The 22,704-nt window shown below is 46.9% G+C and overlaps 2 protein-coding genes across 2 annotated transcripts; both read right to left on the reverse strand.

The window, feature by feature from the left end:
• Positions 1-686: 686 nt before the first annotated feature.
• GJD3 (gap junction protein delta 3) lies at positions 687-1,397 on the reverse strand. Its single transcript, XM_066336658.1, has one exon. It carries the CDS (start codon positions 1,395-1,397, stop codon positions 687-689), a length of 711 nt encoding a protein of 236 aa, XP_066192755.1.
• A 1,720-nt stretch (positions 1,398-3,117) lies between these two features.
• Positions 3,118-21,663, reverse strand: TOP2A (DNA topoisomerase II alpha). Its single transcript, XM_066336575.1, has 35 exons — positions 21,631-21,663; positions 21,146-21,292; positions 20,881-20,971; positions 20,398-20,461; positions 19,819-19,964; positions 18,639-18,736; positions 18,126-18,338; positions 17,748-17,921; positions 17,451-17,552; positions 16,862-16,999; positions 16,611-16,749; positions 16,178-16,335; positions 15,655-15,780; positions 15,093-15,203; positions 14,896-15,001; positions 14,407-14,516; positions 13,609-13,701; positions 13,025-13,139; positions 12,590-12,711; positions 11,856-12,004; positions 11,318-11,549; positions 11,055-11,189; positions 10,755-10,955; positions 10,013-10,208; positions 8,675-8,766; positions 8,343-8,489; positions 8,137-8,220; positions 7,839-8,036; positions 6,834-6,939; positions 6,424-6,564; positions 5,832-5,976; positions 5,638-5,699; positions 5,394-5,513; positions 4,211-4,404; positions 3,118-3,758 (listed from the first exon to the last, which is right to left on the reverse strand). Exons 1-35 carry the CDS (start codon positions 21,661-21,663, stop codon positions 3,624-3,626), a joined length of 4,623 nt encoding a protein of 1,540 aa, XP_066192672.1. The 3' UTR covers positions 3,118-3,623.
• Between the last annotated feature and the right edge of the window lie 1,041 nt (positions 21,664-22,704).

Below are 22,704 nucleotides of genomic sequence, written 5' to 3' on the forward strand. Positions count from 1 at the left end.
ACAGGGTGGTGCCAGTCCCGGCCTCGCGGGGATGGGGGCCCGGCCCTGCCGGCACGGGGAGGACGGGGAGGGGGGACGGGGGGGGCTGGCTCCAGAATAAAGTTTATTTATTCTAGTGCCTGGCTCGTTATTCTTGTGGGGGTACCAGGGGAGGAGAAGGGTGCAGGGGTGGGGAGGAGATGGTCAGGCTGTGGTGCCCCAAGTCCTGCTTGTGCTTTGCTGCAGAAGGGCAGCTCAGGATTCCTCCCCGCATTGCTCTCCCTGTCTGGTCATCCCCAAAGGCTGGGACAGAACCCTTTGGGGTTCCCTCAGCACCCTAAAGCTGCGACCTTCCCACTCCTGAGGCCACAGTCATGTCCCTCGATGCCAGGGGCCAGCCCTGATGCATTTGTGACACTCCCAGCACAGCGTTTGGGGGCAGCCCTGTCTCCCCCCGTGCTGGGCTGGGGGGTCAAGGGTGTTCCTGCCACTGTGCAGGGATGGGACCTGTTTGTTTTCTTTTTGTCCGTATTTTTTTCCCAGCAGCTGCCGGGTGAGGCCCATCCGCCGCCCACAACAGGAACCGGGGGCACCGGGGCACAGCCCAGCCCGGCGCGGATCGGATTCCCGGGCACGGCGAGGGCCGAGACCCCTCCGGGGCAGGGAGATGCGCAGTCGCCGCCGGGCTGAGAGCAGTGGCAGCCGGGTCACACGGTGAGGTCTCCCCGCGGCTGGGGACCACCCGCAGCCCCCGCCGGCTGTCCCGGCGCCGGACCCCGCTCCTTCGGCCGCTGGCAGCAGCCGGCCCGGGCCGGGGGTCCCTTGCGCAGGAGGTGGGCGAGCTCGGCCAGGCTGAGCAGCGCCGAGACCAGCCCCACCACGAAGTAGAAATGGATGAAGACGGTTTTCTCGGTGGGGCGGGAGACGAAGCAATCGACGCGGTGCGGGCAGGGCCGGCGGCGGCACACGAAGAGGGGCTGCACCCTGAAGCCGTAGAGCAGCGCTTGGCCCAGCAGGAAGCCCAGCTCGGCGGCGATCCTGGCCACCACGCTGCCCACGTAGAAGGGCTGGAGGCGGCGGGCGCGCTGGCCGGGAGCCCCCCCGCGCCCCGGCTTGGCCGCCTGGTGCACGGCGAAGATGACGAAGAGGGCGGCGGGTGCCGAGAGCACAACGACGTGGAAAACGAGGAAGCGATAGTGGGAGATGGGGAAGGCGGCATCGTAGCACACGGGTTTGCAGCCCGGCTGCTGCGTGTTACACACGAACTCCTCCTGCTCGTCCTCGAAGACGTCGCTGCCCACGGTGGCCAGGACCAGGATGCGGAAGAGGAGCATCACCACCAGCCAGAAGCGGCCCACCATGGGCGAGTGCTCCTGCACGGCGTCCAGCAGCGAACTCAGGAAGCCCCACTCGCCCATGGCCGCGCTGTGGGAGCGGGGTCACCCTGGGGGGGACGCAGTGTCCTCCAGGTGGGACCCCGGCACAGCAGCACAGCCCCTCCGGGTCTCCATCCCCTCGCCGTGCCCAAACCACAGCGTCCCCGCTCACGGGAGGGTGCCCAGGCACTGCCAGCCCCGCTCAGCCCTGTCAGGAGTGTCCCCTCTGTGCCCAGGACTCTCCCCCAGGGATGGGTCCAAGGACACCAACAGGGCAGGACCAGAACTCCCCATGCCTTGTCCCCGTCCACTGCTCGGGCTGGCTGAGCTGTGGCCCCCACAACAGCCCCGTACCTGCGGAGGCTGCGGTCCACGGCGTGCCAGCGCTGCTGGCTCCGGCTGTCCAGGGCTGTCCGGGACTGTCCAGTCTCTTTGTCCAGCTGGGATGGGATAATGGTCCCACAGCCACGCCTGGAGTCCTTTTAAAGGGACAGAGCACCCGCAGGGGCGCCTGAAGGGAGGGAAGGGCTCAGCACTGCCAGCGGGGGCTCGAGAACAAAAGCTGCCCTGCCCAGGGCCAGCAGCTGCCCACGGCACAGGTTGGGACAGGGGTGGTGGCCCCCAAATGAAATGCCCCCAAACTTTGTCCTTCCCAAACTCACAGAGCCTCAGGGTCCCCAGCCACAGCACTCAGCCCCCAAAAGCCTCCCCCCACCACTGGCATCACCCCCCTGACTCCTCGGAGCTTGGGTACTCCCAGCCCTGCTTCCCCCCGGCATACACCCAGCCCTGCTGCCACGTCTCCAGCCCTGCAGTGCCTGGGGGATTGCTCACGGCTGGCACCAGCCCTCTCTGCCCCAGGACGCTGTGCCAGGGCTGTTGGGGGTCCTGTGGGTCTTCCCGGGTTGTCCCTCAGCTCTGGCACGTGTAGACTGATCCCCCTACAAAATCCTGTGTGGCAGTCAGGGCTCCTGCCAGCTCCTGCCCAGGGCTGACAGCATCTGGTGGCCGCTCAAATCCCCTCTCCAGTAACGGGAGCAGAGCCCGGGACAACCCAGGTCACCCTCAGACCCGCCTCACCCCTTGGGGACGTGCAATGCCCAGGGTGGGGCAGTGCCTGATGCCCCGGAGCCCAGCACCCCATCCAAGGTTTTGGGATGGGAAACTCCTGGTTTGGACCCCGTGGTCCACTCCAGAGCTCTACACCCACATTAGGGTGATGCCAGAGTTCTGAGAGCAGCCCCACAACCCACCCGTGGCTGTGTCATGGGTCGTGTTCTGCAGCAGAGGAGCTGTAAATAGCCCGGCCCTCGGAGGGGACGCGCCGGAGACGCTCTCCAGAGCCAGTGGAAAATCTGACAGTGCTTTCCACACTTGACTGGGTTCCAGCAGAGCACCGATAGCACGGGGGGCCCTGGGGTTTCATGGAATGGTTTGGATGGGAACGGTTTGCATCCAGTCCCATCCCCTCCCATAGGCAGCGACATCTTCCACTAGACCAGGGTTGTTCCAACCTGGCCTTGGACACTTGCAGGGATGGGGCAACCACAGCTGCTCTGGGCAAGCAGCTCCCCCCATGCTGGGACCACAGGGGTGTTCACAAGAATTCAGCTGTGGAGCCACAGTGGCCACAGCCAGTGGGGAAGTGGCCAACTAGCCCAGCACCCCCCAGAGCCTGTGCCAAGCCCTCTGCTCTGAGAGAGGGAGGGCTTAGCACAAGCTCTGCAGTTGTTTTTCCCTAAAAACACACAAATTCAGTGAAGAAAAAGAAGTAAAGACACTTTTATTAGACAAATATTTAAACGAACAAAGTCAGGACAACAAGAAAAAACATAGAAATATTTACATCGTGAAGGAACAGTGCTGGAAAAATGATTCCAGCTCACCTGTGTTGGGTGGTGGAACTAAAAACTCATGTACTGTAAGATATTTCACGAGAGATGTAAAAATTTGAAAGGATTTAGCATATCCTAAATTCAGCTTTAACACTAAAATGACCACAAAGTGTCAAATAATGGGGAAGAGGGAAGTGCGGCAGCACTCGCTGGGCAATGGCTCCAGTGTTCACCAAAAAAAGGGAAGTTCTTGTTTAAACACATCTAACTTATTTAAAAGCAAGAACAAACGAGCTGTGTTCACCTGTAACGAACTTTCTGGAGTGGCTCACATTTGGTGAAGATTTCCTAGGCTGAGATGGTCTTTGGTGGGAGCTCTGGAGCACTGCTGAAGGCTCATTGTGGATCTGGAGTTTAAAATTTTCCTAAAACCTCAAAATATATCATCCTCAGAGGACTCGAGGTACTGGACAGGTTTTTTGAGGCGGCCAGGCCTGGCACGAGGCTGAGGTACGGGGCTTTCGTCACCAGAGTCAGTGGTGAAGGTGTTGTCCTGTAGCTTGGATTTCTGGAGGGAAAGCAGGAAAGGAATCAGGGATCTGAGCATCCACAAGGAACAGAATGAACAGCACCACATGCCCACTGTGCCAAGGGGATGGTGGGTGTTTGTGGTGGGAGCAGACCAAGGATCCGGGGTGTCTGACCCTTATGAAAGAAAGGTGGTCAGGCCCTGACCAGGCTCCCCAGAGAAAGTTACAGCCCCAAGGCTGACAGAGCTCCAGGAGTGTTTGGACTCCCCTGGGGTGGGATTGCTGGGATGTCCTGTGCAGGGCTGGGAGTTGGACTCTCTGAGCCCTGTGGGTCCCCTTCCAGCTCAGAATACGCCATGATTCTATGACTCCCCTCTTCCCCATTCCCCACACCCAGGTAGAGAGGTTTGAACCTCCACCAGGCTTTTCCTGCCAGAAGAACCCACCCCACGCTCCACAGTTCCCTTGGCGCTGATGGTATTGCACAAACCTTTGATGCAACAGATTTGGAAGCCTTTGAGCCAAAATCTGAATCGGAATCCGAAGAGTTTGGCTGCCTCTTCAGAACCTTCCTCCCCTTGGCGTTGTCACCCCCGGCGCGCAGGGATCCCTCCTTCGCCGCTGGCTTGGGTTTGGGTGCAGCCTTTTTCTTGGCCAGGATATCCATGATGGAGGGCTGGTTGTCTGGAAGAGAACACGGTGTTAAACCCCTGTTTCGCTCCTCTCTCGTTCCCAGTTTGGGAAATACTTCCAACAGAAACAGGCTCTGCGCTGCCGCGGGGTCAGCGCACAGATCGGCTCCGTTTGAAGCTGGGGTTTCTAGAAAGATCCCTCTTCCACAGATGGTGAGGAATGAGGTTGTTTATCTGCTCAGTTCCGCTACATTTAGAGGATCAAATTAAAGTGTCCCCAAAGCAATTTACAGACTATTTCAGATTGAATAGTCCTGATCTCTCAAGGCTCCGTAACCCATCTCAGGCCTTCAAATTCCTGCACAGGGAGGAAGGAATTTCCCACTCACTCACTCATCCCTTCTTACCTATATTTTCACTTTTGAAAAGAGCATCTTGAAGCACAACTTCCAGTTCAGCTCATTTCAGGCCATTTCTGAGTGATAACATGCTTTCTTAATTTAGGAGTGGAAGTAACACTATTTTTCTGCTGGTATCAACACTGAGTTGATTCCATTTGGAATACACAACACAGTGTCATCAAAGTCTGGCAGCTGAGTTTAAAAAACCCCGAGTCAAATGCTGGAGATAGATCAGATGCATCCAGCACTGAATAGATCAAACTACCCCCAAAAGCTTGCCTGCTGCAAGGCAGCTTTCCTTCCCAAAAAGACATGAAGTAGGACATTGACTGCAAGACACAAATTCCACTCGGATTATCCCTGCCAAGTATTACATAGCACTGTAGGAAGCATTCACTTTTCCTGTTCCTAAACTAAAATTCCCTCCCTCCAAGCATGTCCAACATGAACTAGAACATGATATGTTTGGAAACAGACCTCAAACATGACAACCAGAGAACCTCTGCCACAAACCTCAGATCTTTGCTAAAATGCAAACTCCAGTTGCCCAGGCCTTGGAACGCCAAGTGAAATCCCTCAGCCCGTTTCCCACAGGAATTATAATTGTTCTCTAGAACTGATGTTGCTGAGCTGCCCTTACCCTTGGTGGCTCCGGCCTTCTTGGCTGCAGGAGGTTTTTTGGTCACGGCCTTGGTGCTTGGCACTGGGACGGACGGAGCTGCAGGAGCCTGGCTCACCTTCTCCTCAGGGACATCTTCGACTGGAATGGAATAAGGAAAGCAAAAAGTCAGCCTGAAACAGCCAAGTTATCCCCTCTGCTCTTCCCTGTGCACTGCTGAGGGATTACAGAGCAATCCTCATTGGGATAGAGGTCTCACACTCACCAGGGGCAGCACTTGGTGCTGCTTTTTGCTTGGGAGCTTTTGCTGCTTTTTCAGTGGTTTCCCTGGAAAAGAAAACCCCAAGTTTTTAATTTAGTTTATGATGCACTAAAGAAGGCATTAGAAAAAAATCCCTTTTAATTTCTCCGTAGCATTAAAACACAGCTAATTTCTAGTGATTATGGAAAAATACTCACTTGGGAGCAGGTTTGGGCTTGGGAGGAGCCTTTTTCTTAGAGTTTGTGTCCGAATCAGAGTTGTCTTCACTGTCAACCTGGAATTTGTACTCCTCATCTGAGCTGGAGGGATTTGAGTCCGAAATGACCACGGGCTTGGCTTTGGCTGATGGAAGAACACAGATGTGTTATTTTACACATTTGGCAGTATGCAGTTCTGTTTCTTTTTCAATATTTTAGCTACAGTATTAAAAAATAAAGATCTGAATAAAAACAAGCAGATGCTGAGACTGCCAGGGAGAAGACTCCAAATGAAAAGCGTGTTCTGTCATTTGGAGTCTTCCAACCTCACCCACAACACATTTAATTTGCCAAGACAGTTGTGTAATTAAACCTAACAGCCATATTTCTCTAGTTGCCCATTTCTACTTTTCCTTGAAAATGTGCACAAATGGTAGAAATATTTTATAGTTTCAGACAGTAAAATAAAGAAGCCTTTTAAAGATGATTTCTAAATGTGACCTGAGGCTCTGGGAGGTCCCTAAATAGTCTGTTCCATTTTCTCCTCCACAAGGAGGACCATCCCTCTTCCTGCATCCATGTCCTCACTCACCTGCTGCCTGGCGAACCACTCTCTCTCTTTGAGGAGGTGCTTCAAAATCAGACTCTGAATCAGACTCTGAGTCAGACCAAGGGTTTTGTTTCTTGGTTTTCTTTATTGGCTTGAAAGGCAGAGTGGCCTGTCTCTTAGCTCCTGAAAAATATTGAGAGGCAGGATGAACTAGCAAACTTCCATGTATAGTTCAGGCTCAGCTAAAAAATACACTGAATTCAGATGATTTGGGCTTAAACAAAGAGAAATAGGAATCTATCCTGCTTGACCGTTATCCAGGATCACTTTCTCACCTAGTTTTTAAACTACTGATCCTAGGTGTTGCTCACCACCTTCAGGAAGAGGTCAGATAACCAAACTGACAACCCTTTCCTTCTTTTCCTTGGAGGGAATAACATCAAAGCATTTACCTTTCTCAGTCTTCTGCCTCTGCGCTAATCTCTGCTTCAGGCCTGCAGACTCCTTCTCTCCGGATGTGTTTTCATCCTGATTCTCATCAAATTCAGTTTTTTCACTCTGCAGATGCAAGCAGATACCAAACAGTGAGTCAGCTCACACAAAAGTGGCACACGGGGTAATGGAGGAAAGGAGCAGCTTATTTTAGCCATGAAAAAGTTACTGGTACAAGGAATCTGAGTCTGAAATAAACTGTGTGTAGAATTGATTACAGACAGGATTTGCCCCCAAATCAGGTGACTTAAAAGGCAAAATCCAACATGAACAAAAACAGGAACTCTGGCCCCACTTTGGAGCACTTGGTCCTGCTGCTGTGTGCTGGCTCTGGGGGGATGGGGACATGGGACTGGGCAGGGCAGGATAAAAACAAAAGTGAGTTATTTGGAAAAACTTGTTGGGTGGAATCATGTGGAGGAAAAGAGTGACCTTTGTGGCTTCCAGGGCCAAACAGGTGAGGGGATGGGTTATACTTCTCTGTTGGAAATGGCTGAATGGCACAATTTCAACTAGTCCTATAAAAAGATTCAATCTTCTTTATCTCCTTGATACAGAGAACAATGATGGCATTAAGTGGGTGAAAGCATTGCTGGGAATGCAAAGGCTGTTCTGGAGAAGGGAATGTACTGGCTGTGCTTCCTGCCTGCTAGAGGGTTTATCAAATTCCCAAGACACCTGGAACAACCTCACTTGCATCCCCCCCCTTCTCTGAGCTACCAGCCCATCTCTGGCACTGCAGCGTGCCAAAAATTTCCCTCTAAGCCATCTCCTGATATGTGAGTCTGTTCTCCTTCAGACTGAGACACCCCTATTCCCACTGTTTCCCAAATCCTGAGGTCCTGTCCCACTCCTGAACAACTGCTTCAACAGGACAAGTGCAGCTAACAAAGACTCACATTTCTTTAGGACTATATTGAAGAGGATGCAAAGGAAGATCAAGCATTTGGAATGCTGTTTTTTACCTTTACTTTCTTTTTAGTTTTCTTCTCTGCGTCTGCCCTCATCTCAGGAGTGATCCGAGGAACAACCCTGATGCCATGAGGGGATGGCATTACTTCTGCCAGCTGGGGTTTCTTCACCTTTGCTTTCCCTCCTTTCACCTTCAAAGGTTTGCCAACAATCCCTGCACTCTCATCCTGTGCTTGCTTGGCCTCCACTACCTGCAGAAGAGAAAATAACACAAAAATAAAAATACAAAATCAATAAAGGGCTGGTGGATAAGACAAAGGAGTTGATTGCCTGCACTGAGCATCAACATACATCGAGTTCTTCAATGAAGGCAGCAAGGTCTTCTTTCCACAGGTCAGAGGGACTCTTGCGCTTAACGTTTTCCAGCTCCTGTTCCTGATGGGAATCACAGACCATAATCCTTAGTCACACATCTCAACCCACCAGCCAAAAATAAACTGTGTAACACATCATATATTATAAATATAATGCTTTTAAAAGGTAAGGAAGGCACATACTTTGTTATCCCTCTGCTTGCAGAGCTCATCTTTCTTCTCCTTTGTCAGATACCACAGGGGCATGTTCAGCAGGTAGTTGAAGTCTGGGCCGGAGGCTGCAGCTGATTCTTTGTCACTCCCTTCCTCCTCCTCCTCCTCCTCTTCATCCTAAATGTGGATTTGAAACAAACACAGTCAACAAAAACCCTGACACACACGGGCAGGGCTACTGATCAAACACAGAAGCCCTTGAATCCTGCCAGTTGAAAAGCAACTTGGGCCTCTCTAAGGATTATGAAGCCTCAGAGCTCGGGGCCAGTTTGTGCATATTCAGAGGATGACTGAGGCATTACCTTGTTTTGAGCCTCCTTCCAAGCCTTCACTGGATCAGACTCGTACCCTCTCTGGATAAGAACTTGAATCAGCTCTTTCTTGGGTTTGTTTTCTGCAAACAGACATTTCAGGATTGTCACTCAGTGCCCACTACCAGTCGCTGTTAGGAGCAACAGATAGGAGTTACACTTTGGATCCTGTGGTTGTAGCTACTCAGCAGCCTAGAAAGCTCCAAACCAGCCTTTCCACATCACAGTTGGGACGTGTGGAAAAGCCTGAACAACACCTGAAAAACTCCTATTTAGCAGGTGATTTGTCAGGGAAGCATTTCTCCTGTACCAGCCAAAAAAATGTTAGTATTTTTGTTTCCATACATGCATTTCCCCTGTTTTAAGTAGTTTTTGAACTTGGGGAAAAAAGGTATAAAACAGGTTTTATCATGACAGGCAGGTGGAGAAAGAAACCCTTGATAGTGTGGTATAGCTTGCACCTCATTAGACATCACTCGGGAAATTTATGCTCTAAGTGCTCAACCACTGGAAATGCTTCAGCTGGAATTTGCTCATTTTTAAGGTATCAGAAGCCATCAACCATGAGACACAAATACAAATGAAACCAGCTCTGGCAGCCTTGGAACTACATATTACAAAAAAACCCAAGAAAATGCATTTCAGGGGAATTATTTCTCTTCTTGAGTTCAGTCAGACAGACCCAGGCTGCTGGGATTACTGGGCAGCCTTCAGACACAAACCACAAAGCATCTTATGACACGTTGTCTGGCCGCATCCTCCGTGAAGGCAGCGGAACACAGCCCGGCTTTTACACCGAGGGGGAAAAGTTGATTGAAAAATGTGTATGTTGGGAACAAAGACCTGCTTCTTTTTCTAGCTCATGATTCTCAGATGCTGCTGCTCAAGTATCATCTAAGTTCGAGCCCCCAGTCCACTGAGAACGCAGAGTATTTTTGCAGAGGTTCACAAAGATAATGGAGAGAGATACAGATTCTTGGGAATGCATTTAACAGCAAACACTGCCCTTTCTAAACCCACAAATAATTACCTCTTACTCCTACCAAGTCAGAAAAAAGTAGGAATTATTGCTAAACTATTAAGAAATTCTCTCAAAAATTCTCACACACAGAGCTGGAAAGCTGCTTAAGTATCCCATTGTCATTATTATGTGTATAATACACAGACCAAGGATACTCTGTGAAGCATTTTCCTCTTGGATGTCACCGGAACAGAGATAAGCCCTGGTGTGGTTTGTAAAAGCCAGCCTGGGGCCGAGGGGGTGCTGACAGAGCTCAAGAGATCACCCAGTTCTCCCAGTTACAATCCCAGTCACCAAGAACAACATACCAATCACAATTATGCCATCTATTTTCTCCAGGATGAAGCGAGCCTGGTTGCTCAGCTTTGCAGACTCAGCACCCAGCATCCCAATAAGCCATTCCTTCCTCAAACCGTAATATCGGAGCCGGAGTTCAAAGAACTCCTTAAGAATATCCTGGGGAGAGTCGTATTTCTTGATAAAGCCGACATGGTCAAAAAGAACCTGGAGGAAAATGAAAGAACATGGGTGTTATGATGATAAAACTGATTCCAAACCCACTGAAAGTTACCTGTAACACAGGTGTGATGGTACCACTGAATTATTAACCAACAAATTATCAAATCTCAGTGTTGTTCTAGAAACTACTTCGGTTCGTGAGCACAGCAGCAGAGACAATTTTAGAATTTCTTGAATGCACACAGTAGAGTTAAGGTTACTTGAATCTCAGAGCTCTGTGCAGGACAAACATCTCGCATCAAAGCTTCACACTTTGTCAGGAACCAGACGTTCAGTGCCCCTGCTGCTGGCTCAAAGAGCTCTGCAAACTGTGATTTCAGACCGTTTTGCCTCCTTCAGGCAAACCATCCACTCTGGGTCCACTCCTAAGCCAGGCTCTTGACCTTTCAAAGCTGATTTAAAACCAGTAACAGCAGAAAAATCAGAGTGAATAGGTTACTGCCAAAGAGGATTTTTGTTTCACGCAACGACTGCAGCTGTCCAGAGTCTGAGTAAAACCAAGAAATTCCTTCAGCAAAATCTGTCACGTACCATGGAGTTGCATGTTAAAGTTGTTTGGAGTTTGAAGACCTTATGCAGCCCCACAGCTTCAGCTTCTGCTAGTTTATCTTCAGCCATCTTCACCACAAACTTCACCGTGGTGTCAGTGTGATATTCTTTGTAGTCTGTGATTAGAGGAGGGGTCTTCTCAGTCCCATTCAACATCGGCTCCAGAACCTGCTCTTTATATGTCTGAGGAAAAAGAAGCAAAGTCACACCCAAAACCCACAACTCGCTTTTTGCTTTAAAGAGCAAACTGTACGTTCCCAGAGCAGATTCCCTGTTTATTACCTGTGTCCATGTTCTGACAGGCAGCTCAGTGATCTCGATGGTTGTAGAATCAAGGATGGACACTTCACCACTTATCACATACTGATTAGGCCCCAGCTCGTCTATGGTGCCTTTGAAATTCTTGTAACTGGGAAGCTGAGGAGAAAAAACACTGGATTCAGCTTTGTGTGGATGCCTCTTTTTTTAAGCACGCCCATAAAATGCTCAATGTGAGCTCAATAAACTAACAACCAAGACATTTGTTTGTAAATTATATTATTTACCATTGGCAGTGGCTCTTCTCCATCCATCAGCCGACGGATATTGTTCACAACTTCCCTGATATCGAAGTTGGGGATCTTACAGGCCCAGCCAGTACCAATCCCTTCAGCCCCATTGACCAGCACCATTGGGATGATGGGCATGTACCACTCTGGCTCCACACGCTGGTTGTCATCATAGAGGAACCTCAGGACGTTGTCATCCATCGGTGGGAACACCAAGCGTGCCAGGGGACTGGAATGGAGAAGGGAATTTAAACCAAAATTCTTGTTACAGAACATGACTGCCAGGCAGAAAGAAACCTCCCTAATTTTTATTTTCCCATCCAGGTTTCTCCCTTTGGTTCTGCTTTCATTTCTATATTCTCTGCATTGATAGCCATGTTTCCATAATCTAAGCACCTGAATCTCACTTCAATTGTTGCTACTCTGAGCATGCAAGTATAGCCTTAACTTTTAAAGGGGAAAATCCAATTTGTTTTTCATTCTAATTGCTGTAATATCAAGTCCTTTAAGACAGTAAGAACTCTGGAATGCTGACCTGAGCATGGTGAAGATGTATCGAGGGCTGGCAGAGTCCTTCCCTCCGTGCAGCCTTGTGCCAAACTGACCGATGGGCTGCAGCAAGTTGAGGTTATTGCTGCCCACAAAGTTCTGAGCCAAGTTAATGATGGTCATCATCAGTGCGGCCTGCAATAAAGGAGGTGCAAAGCTGAACATGCAGAATGGCTCAGGGGATGGACAAAGCAAGGCAACATTCACACCAAGAACTTCATTGATACAGAGGGTAAACACAATTGATGAAATACTGGAGGAAACCATGCACCCCAAAACCATCTGAAATGTTCTAGTGAGCCCTGTCTCTACCTACTGCTGACTTATGTCTCTACCTGTTACTGCCTACCTGCTCTGAAACCCCCAGTGAAAGATTCTATCAGTCTCCACAGAGAACCTTGTGGTAGTGCTTAACCTGCCCTGACCCAGGCAGAAAGGTTATTAATATCTGTCTAAGTCCCTCACAAATTAAGTAGGGTTTTCTGGTTTGGCTTTTTGAATGAACTATGTGCCTGTGAAGTCCAGACAGGACAGGCAAGATGACCAATGTGAGAATAAATTAACACTGAAGAATTAATGGTGAAAACAGCTAAACAGCCACTTCCCTTTGGTGTACACACTCAGACATCTAATTTGGCTTTAGAGGCATCAGAACTCACACAAACAGAAGGGTTTTTACCTTCCCTTTAAGGTATTTTGCACACCCAGGCAGGTTCTTACCTCACCATGATGGTATGAGGACATCTCAGCGACAGAACCAGCCAGCTGAGCAACCTTCACCTCCCGCTTATCGTTTCGTTTGAAACAGGTGAACAAAACTTTCCTCTGACCTGGCTTCAAACCTGGATGAAAAAAGAAAAGACCTCGTGGTTAGAAAGTGTGATGTGATGCACTTGGCTTTTGCTTGCTAGAGAGATACAAGAACTACTTATGCACCTAAAGATTCTGTACCAGCTGAGTAAGGTACTGGCAATAATATACTACAAAATGGATGATACATTTCATCCAAAGAGAAAAAAAACCTGAGCAGGAAACAGACTTCAGGATATTGACCTTGAAACCTCAGCAGGTTCCCTGGCTCTCATGTGCCATCAAACACCCATTTCCTCACTTCTGAGATACACCAAGCAGAATCACGACTTAGAAATCACTTACCATCAACCAGTGATGGGATTGATCTCTCATTATCTGAGTTTGAGAACAGCACTAACTCCTTGTTGATGAAATCATTGTATGTCAGATAATCAGTGTTCTTCCCATACAGGTATTCCTAAGAAAAACAGAGAGAAGATTGCCTTAATTTTAACAGGGCTAAATCAGTTTCTTGGCTAGTTTCACTGAAATGGGAATTTCTTGTAAGACCAGATAAATACAGCTCAAGTGCTGACACCCTTTGCCTGGCAAAGAGAAACACTTCCCAGGAATCATTTTTTCCCCCATTTTAGGGGAAATAAAGACTTCATTTGCCTCTGCTTGAGTTATCATTTTCCTATTGATACAGTAGCTCAAAAGATGAGAGTTAAAAACGAAATTGACAGTCGGATAATTGACAATGAGGCTACATTGATAAGATGAGAGAAGAAGCCGCTCTGCAAAATCCTGACACATTTTCAACGTCCTTTAATCCGGACCTGACTCACTGACTGAGCTGTGTGCAGCTCTGGCGTGCCGGGATGAAGCTGAGAACAGCCCCAGGCAGAGACTGGAAACCAGTTTCCTTATAAACATAAACCTTTTACCTCTGGCAGACCGTGCAGCTTCCGTTGTCTTCTATCCTCCATGAAATTAGTCAGCCACTCCTTTCGCTCTTCTATCTTCTTCTTGCTAAAGGCCTGGATGTTACAAAAGGAAAAGTAACTCAATTCCAGAACATTCTGTGGTTGTGCACTATTGGATCACTTGAGAAAAAGGAAGAGCTTACCCAGGAGAACAACATGCTAAACAGGCTGATTTAAGAGCCCAAGAAATGCAATAAAAGGTTTCTGTCGCTAAACATATTAAGAGCATAATTTTGACCATTCTGTAGAAGACAGAGTAGTTAGGTTCAAATTTATAGATTTTTAAAATAAGAACAAAAGACTAAAGCAGATTTGAGGGGAAGTTAATATTTTGGGGAAAATCTTGATTTTTTGGCATGACCAGCTAAGGTGAAGTTCACAGAAATTAGGACTGTTTTAATCCACCGTTTCGCACTGGGGGAGGAAGGGAAGATCTGACTTGGGAGAAAACTGCAGCAGAATACTCAGAAAAATACTCAAGGAATATTTACAATTGTGTCTGAAAATGTCAATTGGTTTGTAGTGATTAGTTTGTTCTGAGCTATATTTAAAACCCATCATTAAAAGGGTACTCTTGCCCTGAGGTCGAGGGGCAGATTCGCTGCTCCTGGTTCAGCTAAAGCTGTAGCCTTGGTAACACAGAGATTGTCTCCAGCCCAAAGGCCTCGAAGAGCATTTCAAGAGAAAATACAGAGAGAGCACTCTACAAGGTGAAATACCAAAGGTAGTAAGTCAGCAATTAAATCAAGTGTTAGTTACCAGGGTGATCGCAGCATCATCTTCAGGCCCAGAATATTTGAAGCCAATTCGGTGTTTTGTCATATCTGCAAAGTATTCTTTGGCCTCCTTTGATGTGCTGGTACCCAAACCTGCAGGGACAGGAGAGTTAATCCTAATGACTTTTTGCCTAAATTAAGTTCCAATTCAAAGAAATATTTTGCTATGCCCAGTTTTTGTGATGCATCATATGAAAATAGTGTGAAGATGACTTCCTGAAAACTTAAATTACTTCAAAACGAGATGTATCACTAAAGTCCTAAGAATTACAATTAAGTGAGCAGTGGCATGTAGAAGTTTTGGATGTTGTCTGTAATTCCTGTAGGTATTTGAAATCTAATTGGAATATCACAAGAGGGAAGAGATTTGGAGGACACCCAGCCCAAATCCTTTCTGCAAAGCAGGATTGACTGCATCGAATCATCAATACTCTGACTTGGATCAGTTTCACCATATTAAATTTTTACAAACCTTTGTAGTACTTGATTTTCCATGAGTTGTAGTTCTGTGTACTGGATTTCCATTCTTCAAACTCAGGAATGCTGTAGAATGCAATTTCTTCTTTGTTTTTAGTGGCCTACAACGGACAAACATTTTAATTGTGAAATGAAAGGCATTTTTGGATAATGGATCCTCAGTCATTCACCTCGTCCTCCCCCAGCCCTCACCTTTATGATGGGAGTAATGAATTCCTCCAAAAAATTGTGTCTTAGAAGAGATGGCCAGTTGTGATGGATGAAGTTAATCAGCAAACCTTTGATGTGTGATCCATCCTGATCCTGAATTATAAAAGAAAAAAAAAACAAACCAAATTTTATCATGGACTGATGGAAATGACAATTGTTGGCTTAATAGTAAATTACTGTAATTCCAGCTAACTGACCCTATTAACTTTCACCTATAAAAAGGTGGCCATGTGTTAATTGCTGAAAATTAAGAGAAACAGAAAAAGTAGATTTTTGGTGAAAAAAAGTGTGAAGGACTGGTCAAGGACTTTGAATCAGCAGACTGGAAAGACAGTGTTTAGCTGTTTGATGTAACTCACCATTTTCTTTTTTTTTTTTTTGTGGTTAAAAAAACATTAGGACCCACAAAAATGTAAAATAGGAAAAAGAAACACAGAGAATTGGGTAAAACAATAGCAGCAGTTAGAGAATTATTTTCTTCCTATCTCTTTACTTAAGTGCTAATAGTTATCCTCTCCCAACTTTCAATTTTAATGAACCTAACCTGATCTGTCATGATCATAATCTTTCCATAACGAAGAGTTTTTAAAGATTCTTGATCTTCATAGTTCTTTTTATATTGCAAACCCACAATCTTGATGATGTTGTTGATTTCAGCATTTTCCATAATCTGAAAGAGATCACACAGAATAAAAATTTGTCTTTCAAACTCAAAATGTAGTTTAAGAAAGTATAAAGTTATCTGTAAGTGAATAACTGGCTGAGTTCTGTCCTGCTGGTGTTTTTTGCTGTTTAGAAACTTGTAATTTCTAATGGTTAAAGTATTCTAGATATTTCCAAACATTTTCCAATCCACAACACGAACATTATCCCCTCAGGCAAATCACTGAACAGGACTTAATCAATATTGCTACTTAACCAGTGAGGCAGGCTCAAGATGAGGGAAGACTCAGGTGTTTAAGACACTGCTCCTTGGAGATCCAGTGCTCCAGGTGCAGCTGCACTGACTCATGGCATAAATCACACCACACCTTCCAACACGTAACTGTAACCATTTTCCAACCAACCTGCTTATGAGAAGCTTCCCTGACATTGAGGATTTTCCCACGAAGAGGAAACACTCCATATTTGTCTCTACCAACCACTCCCAGACCAGAGACAGCCAGAGTTTTGGCTGAGTCTCCCTCAGTCAGGATCAGTGTACAATCTAGAGAATTCTTGCTGCCTAAAAAAGAAGAAAATCGTGTCAGTTTTCTACTTGAGAATGAAATCCAAGCCTGCACATTCACGACTGAACAAGTAGAAATAATCTTTTAACACAGTTCTTTTGGCACTACACACAGTAAATGGAGATAATCATAGTCAATGGGACTGCAAAATGGGAATAAAACTATAATGACAGGTTTTCTCTTCTCACTTTTCCTTAGGAGACAAATCTTTTGTTAAACAAGTTTTAACTGTTTTTGAATTAATTGGTTACAAAGGACATCAAGCACTTACCAGCATCGTTGGCATCATCCAGTTTAGGAACACCCTTAATCTTGGAGTGTTTCACAGATGAACACTTCTTATTCAGTTGGTTCTGAGCTTTAAATTTTACCCAGTTTAGGATACTTTCAACAATGCCACAGCTAACTGCCTGCAATGCAAAACCCAATCGAAAGTTGTGGGAAAAGTCTCAACAATGACAGAAACTTTTGTAATGTATTTTTTTACAGACATCTTGACTGTCTGTGTACATCAGGACTTACACCCTTAATGAATTTTTCACTCAGTTTACAGGTAGAGCCGAAGTTCTTTGACTGCAGGGTCATGTTCTCCTTCGTCTGAGAGTCAAAGGTTGGGTTTTCAATTAAGGCATTCACAAAAATCCACATGTGGTTCTTCACCTGCAGTGAAATACATCAAAGATCACAAAGTGTACAGACTCAGCTCAGTAGTCAACCACACAGTGAGGGAACACTCAGCACTGTAGGGTTTGGATTTTTTGTAAATATTTTGTTAATTGTGAACAGCTAATGAACACTCATGGACAGTGTAAGATGATTTGGGATGTCAAGGAATTGGCATTTCTCCACCTCAATAGGTGTTATCTAACAGATACTGCAGTTTAGTGTATCTACACTGACTTTAGTGACTACTAAACACATTGCTCAAGCAAAGGGAAGTTAATTGGCTTAAACTGGACACTATGAGACTTCTGTAATTAGCAACCTTATATATAGTCTCTGTAAAATGGAAATATGTTATTAATTAATGCAGTTACGCATTAAGCTGAAGTTACAATTTGCAGTAATGCTCAAAGTTGTGTTTCCCACCTGTAAAATCCTAACACTGTACCTGGAAAGGCTTCACTCCAACTCCGTTTTTGTTCTTCTTTTTCACAACATCAATGAGTTTGGTCACGAGCTGATCAGCCACATAATCAACGTGTCTGCCACCCTGAGGAGAATGGGACAAGGACCTGGCACTGAGGCCATGAAAACCCACAAAACGATAAATATCTATTTAAAACTTTAAGCACATTCTTTACAACATTACAGTATTTTCCACTCACATATGTACACTTACAAATAGCCAGGAATATTTTTGTTGAAGAATAAGGCACTAGCTTCACTAAACACACTGCTGAGTTACCTTTGTGGTGGCAATGCTGTTAACAAAGCTGACTTGCTGGAAGCCTTTCTCACTCAAAGTCAAGCAAACTTCCCATCGGGAATTGACTTCTTCATGGATAACTTTAAGTGCATTCCCAGTTTCATCGACCTTATCCTTCAGATAGAGGTCCACATAGCTGCGGAATCCTTTCACCTGCACACAGATGAGAGCAGAGAAAGGGTTGACAACAGTTCCTATAAATACTTAATTCACATTTCCCTGCAAAGTGAGTGCAGAAATGCCTCCTGCACGTGTTCATTTGGTCTGTGTGATGACAAGAATGGCCTCAACAGAACTTCACTGGTTAAATTACACAGAAAAATACAGATATTTGTGTTTCTTTTCAATGTCACTTACAGGAAGCCTCTGTCCATTCAGGAAAACTTTCACATCCTTTGTGGATCCAGCAACATCATATGCTCTTCGAGACATCAGTGCTACAATGTCCTTATCCAGCATGGTCATTTTGAATTTGGACAGGTCAGGTTGGAAAGTAACACAGGTGAAATCATCTCCATCAAAGGGTTTCAGTTTCATTTCTCCAGCCTTTCCCATATTGTCTGTCCAGGTCTGAGGGAAAGGAGCTTTGGTAAGTTGCAAGTCAAAAAACACACAAACTTTAGTTTTTAAAAGCAGTAAGATGGTTTATGTGTTTTAGATACCTTTAAATTAAACAAAAACTCTGGTTAAAAACCAGATTTTGATGCTGTCTGCTAATTTCATTATTCCCTTGAATTATATTTTGTGGGTCAAATTTACTCTAATCACAGTGAACTGACTGCAAGGTGTGTCTAGAGTTTTGAAATAAAACCTGAGGGTTTCATTTGAAAATTTCAGGTATAAACTCCCTGGAAAGAAAAGTGCTCCTACCTGCTTGAATAACTTTTTGTATTCACGACATCCAGTTTCCACAGTAAATTTTGTGCTGAATATGTTGCACAGTTTGGCTCCATAACCATTTCTCCCCCCTGGAATTAGAAGGAACACAGACTTGTGTTATTATCCTTGTCCAAAACCATCTAAAAGAATCCAAGACTAACTGGAGTTTGTCAACGTCAGCCAAAGACAATGGTCAACAAGCAACAATATTCTACAAGCTCAGTACACAACTACAAACTTTGTTTAATTAGGGTTTAAGAGATTATTCAAAGACAATTTTCCCTGTTCCTGTGTGTTATAAATGCATATTATAAAGTTGGCTTTTTGCAAATATTGGAATGAATACTGTATGTATAATTGTACTGTATTGTGTTTTGTTAATAGAGTTTAGAGAAGTGATGAATGTATTTTCTAATAGTAATATAGTGTGAATAGTGGAAAAACTAGGTCAAAAAACATGGGAGAGAAGTTGTCACCTTGTAGCCCTGCATGAAGGATTTCTGTTTATAAAAATAAAAACAACCAAAAATCTCAAGAAGAAAATTTGTAACACCCACAAATAAATCTACCAAATAAGGTGATTGAAAAGACACAGCAATCCTTAAATATTGAAGTCTGAAAGAGTGAAAGGTGCTGCTGGCTGACTTTATGCCAGGCACCCTCGGCCAAAAAACTTCTGCTTGTTTTGTCTCTTAATTGTCTATTTTAATATTTTTTATTAAACTCATAAATTTTTAAAAGAGAGTAGGACTTGTTTTTCACATGTTTGCACTGTTATTACGATTAAACAGAGCACAGAGGCTTCTCTGATAGATTTAGAATGCAATTTTCATAGAATCACAGGATGGTTTAGGTTGGAAGGGACCTTAAAGCCCATCCAGTCCCACTATTTGCTGTAGGCAGGGCACTTTCCACTAGCCTAGGCTGCTTTCAAGCCCTGTCCAACCAGGCCTTGGACACTTCCAGGGATGGGGCAGCCAGAGTTTCTCAGGGCAACCTGTGCCAGGGCCTCACACCCTCAAAGAGAGGAATTTTTTTCCATATATCTCACCTAAATTTCCCCTCTTTCAGTTTTCATGCTTCATCAGGGACCCCCTTCCCACCCTTTCTAGTCTGAGTCACACACATAGAGCTGCTCAGAGATATTAATGCATATTTGAGCCTTCCCCACCTGTGACTTTCTTCTCATTGTCATCATAGTTGCTGGATGTCAGCAGCTGTCCAAAGATGAGAGCGGGCACATAGACCTTCTCCACTTTGTGTTCAACAACTGGGATTCCTTTCCCGTTGTTCCACACACTGATTGTGTTGTTCTCTCTGGGGAGGGAAAGGAAAATCTGCTTTTACGGCTGCAAGTGGCTGAGCTGTGAAAGAAGTCACCAAGAGGCTCTGGGGAAAGGCACCATTTCACCAGGAACAAATCTGTGCTCAGCAAGTGCAGCAGCTGCCAGCAGAGGGGGGACAGGCAACACAGAAATGCCCAGATCTGCACATCAGCTCTGAAATGGACCCACACACAAAACCCTCTGCCTGCGCTCAGTCGGGATGGAAAAGGAGAGAACGAGGTGGGAAACAACAGCAACGAAAGAGCAGCTGTTTCCCCAGTCAGCCCTCTGTAAGAGACCAGGGGACTGAGCAAAGAGAAAGGCTTTCACAACTGGGGAATTAAATTTGGGCTATCTGGGATCAGCCCCACGGCAGAGCCCTGCAGTGCCACCTCAGCTCTGCAGAACAATGAAACCAAACTTACACATCAATGGTGACTTTAATGCACGACATGTTTTTATCCCTCTGCTTGTTGTCTGCGGCATTGACTAGAAAGGAAAGAGAATATTGTGTTTTTATTACATTCTCAATCAAGGGAAAACTTGAACTATGAAGTGTTCCAGTAGAATGAACACAAAAACTCACTACAGTGTTACTAATAATCATCTCAGCATGAAAATATTTTGCAAATTACAAAGAGGAGTACAAGAAGTTATCATGGAATTATGAAGGTTGGAATCGACCTCTGAATTCTTCCACTGCAACCACTAACATAAAAGGGAGAATTTTGGGCAGAATGAAATCAAGTTTCTAATTGGATTTTTGTAATTTTTCTTTTTGTTTGGTTCCCATGAATGGCTTGCTATTAAGCAGTGCTAATAAGTTCTTGATAATTTATATTTAGTTCCAGTTTCTTCCATTCAACCGTTGTTAATAACCCGTCACTCACTGCGATCTGTGAGCTTACCCAGAATCTCATCAAAGATTTTGTACAAGCCAGGCACAAAGGTCACATCTCTGCAGTTGAGGCCAACGCCTTCATCATAAACCCACATTTGCTGGAAAAAAAAAAATAAAAAATTGTAAGTGCCCAAGTACAACCCCTCTTCTGTGCCATCCGTTTGTAAAGCGGGTGTTTTGACTGATAAGCAGATGTTTTGTGCTTTGTAACAGCTGCTAATGACTAACCCTGCCTACCCCGAGGCGCTCGGGGGGCTCAGCCCTGCTCTTACCTGAGTGACGAGCTCCACGGAGCCGATGTAGGTGTCTGGCCGGAGCAGGATGTGCTCCAGCTGCGTCTTCTTCTGGTAGATGTGCTCCACCGTGAGCTTCTTGGGGCCATCGGCCTTGTTCACACGGATGTTCTCATTCGCCAACTGCTGGAGGAGAGGCAGCGGTGGAGAGGGAGGTGGGTGAACAAAGGGAACACCAGAGGGTCAGGCCGGGGAGTTGGAAAAGGGTCGGGAGGGATGAAGAGAACCGGAATCGCAGAGGAGGGGGAATCTGAGGAGAAGGGAGAGCTGGGGAAAGGGCCAAGAGAGGGGCCAGGGGAGACCCTGAAGGAGGCCCAAGGGAGGCTGCGAAGGACCCGGGGAGACCCTGAGGGGACCATGTGGGTGCCCGGCGGAGGCTGAGGGGGGCCCGAGACCCCGAGGGGACGGTGTGGCGGGGGATCACGAAGCCCTGCAGGGTCGGGGGCAGGGGTCGCAGGACGTACCCGGAGGGGCGACGAGGACTGCGAGAGCTCCATGGCGATGGCGGCGGCGATAGCTGCTGAGGCGGCGATGGAGGCGCCAACGACTCCTTCAAACCTCCGCTCGTCCCGCCGAAACGCGCAGCCAATCACCGCTCGCCGCTCCCTGCGCTCCGCCAAGCGCGGGGCCCCACGGCCAACCCTCTGCCCGCCCTCGGACCAATCAGAGGCCGCAGGCGCGTTCAAACCGGCCAATCAAGAGGGAGAGCGGCGAGATGGGCAGCAGGATTGACCAATAGAGGAGCGAGAGGGAGGGCGCCGAAGCTGCCTGTTTGCTGTGGGTGGTGGGATGTACTGGGGTGTACTGGGATACACTGGGAAAGCGCGGGCGCACACTGGAATACATTGGACAGACCCTGTGGAGCCACTGGGGTTCTGCTACACGCTGGGACCTATTGGAGTGGGACATTGGACAGGTCCTGGACATGCACTGGGATATACTGGGAATCACTCTGGACACACCGTGGGCACCCACTGGGATACACTGGGAAGGCCTCGGGAACCCACAGGAATACACTGAGCAAGGCCTGGGAACCCACTGCGATGTACTGGAACACACCGTGTTCTGGGACCAAAGCACAGACCTCACTGACATGGAGACTGTGCCAGGCTGTCCCCTCCCAGTTACTGCCAATCCCAAGGGGACTGGAGCCCGTTCCCAGTCCCTCCAGTTCCTGTTCCCATTCCCGGGTGAGCCCCTTGCTGCAGCTGGCCATGTCCGCTGAGAACAAAGCATGGTGCCATAAAAACCAATATTTTTTTATCTTTATTTCTGGATGGTGACCACGTTGGCTCCCATGGGGGTGGGAGGCTGCAGGCACAGCCTGGCATTGCCCCATGTCACAGGGATGGCACAGCCTGGCTGTGGACTTGGTGTCCCCTCATAGCGCTCCCAGGGACATTCCCCGGCCACACAGGACTGGGGGGATGCGTGGAGCGTGTGGTTGCGTGTCACCGTTGTCACCACATGTGCCGGTACGGAAAAGCCACCTCGACGCAGAGCACGGCCAGCGGCGTGGAGCAGTTGTGCCGGTGCCC

This window comes from Sylvia atricapilla, chromosome 27, assembly GCF_009819655.1.
Source record: "Sylvia atricapilla isolate bSylAtr1 chromosome 27, bSylAtr1.pri, whole genome shotgun sequence".
NCBI lineage: Eukaryota > Metazoa > Chordata > Aves > Passeriformes > Sylviidae > Sylvia > Sylvia atricapilla.

Bases quoted from the DNA above. Each gene is read 5' to 3' on its own strand.
- GJD3 (XM_066336658.1), bottom strand. From the start codon at position 1,397: ATGGGCGAGTGGGGCTTCCTGAGTTCGCTGCTGGACGCCGTGCAGGAG.
- TOP2A (XM_066336575.1), bottom strand. From the start codon at position 21,663: ATGGAGCTCTCGCAGTCCTCGTCGCCCCTCCGG. The intron at 17,922-18,125 runs GTAAGTGACATT...ATCTGTGTGCAG, and splicing joins TGAATGGACAGAGGCTTCCT to GTGAAAGGATTCCGCAGCTA. The intron at 6,565-6,833 runs GTAAATGCTTTG...AATATTTTTCAG, and splicing joins GAGGCAGAAGACTGAGAAAG to GAGCTAAGAGACAGGCCACT.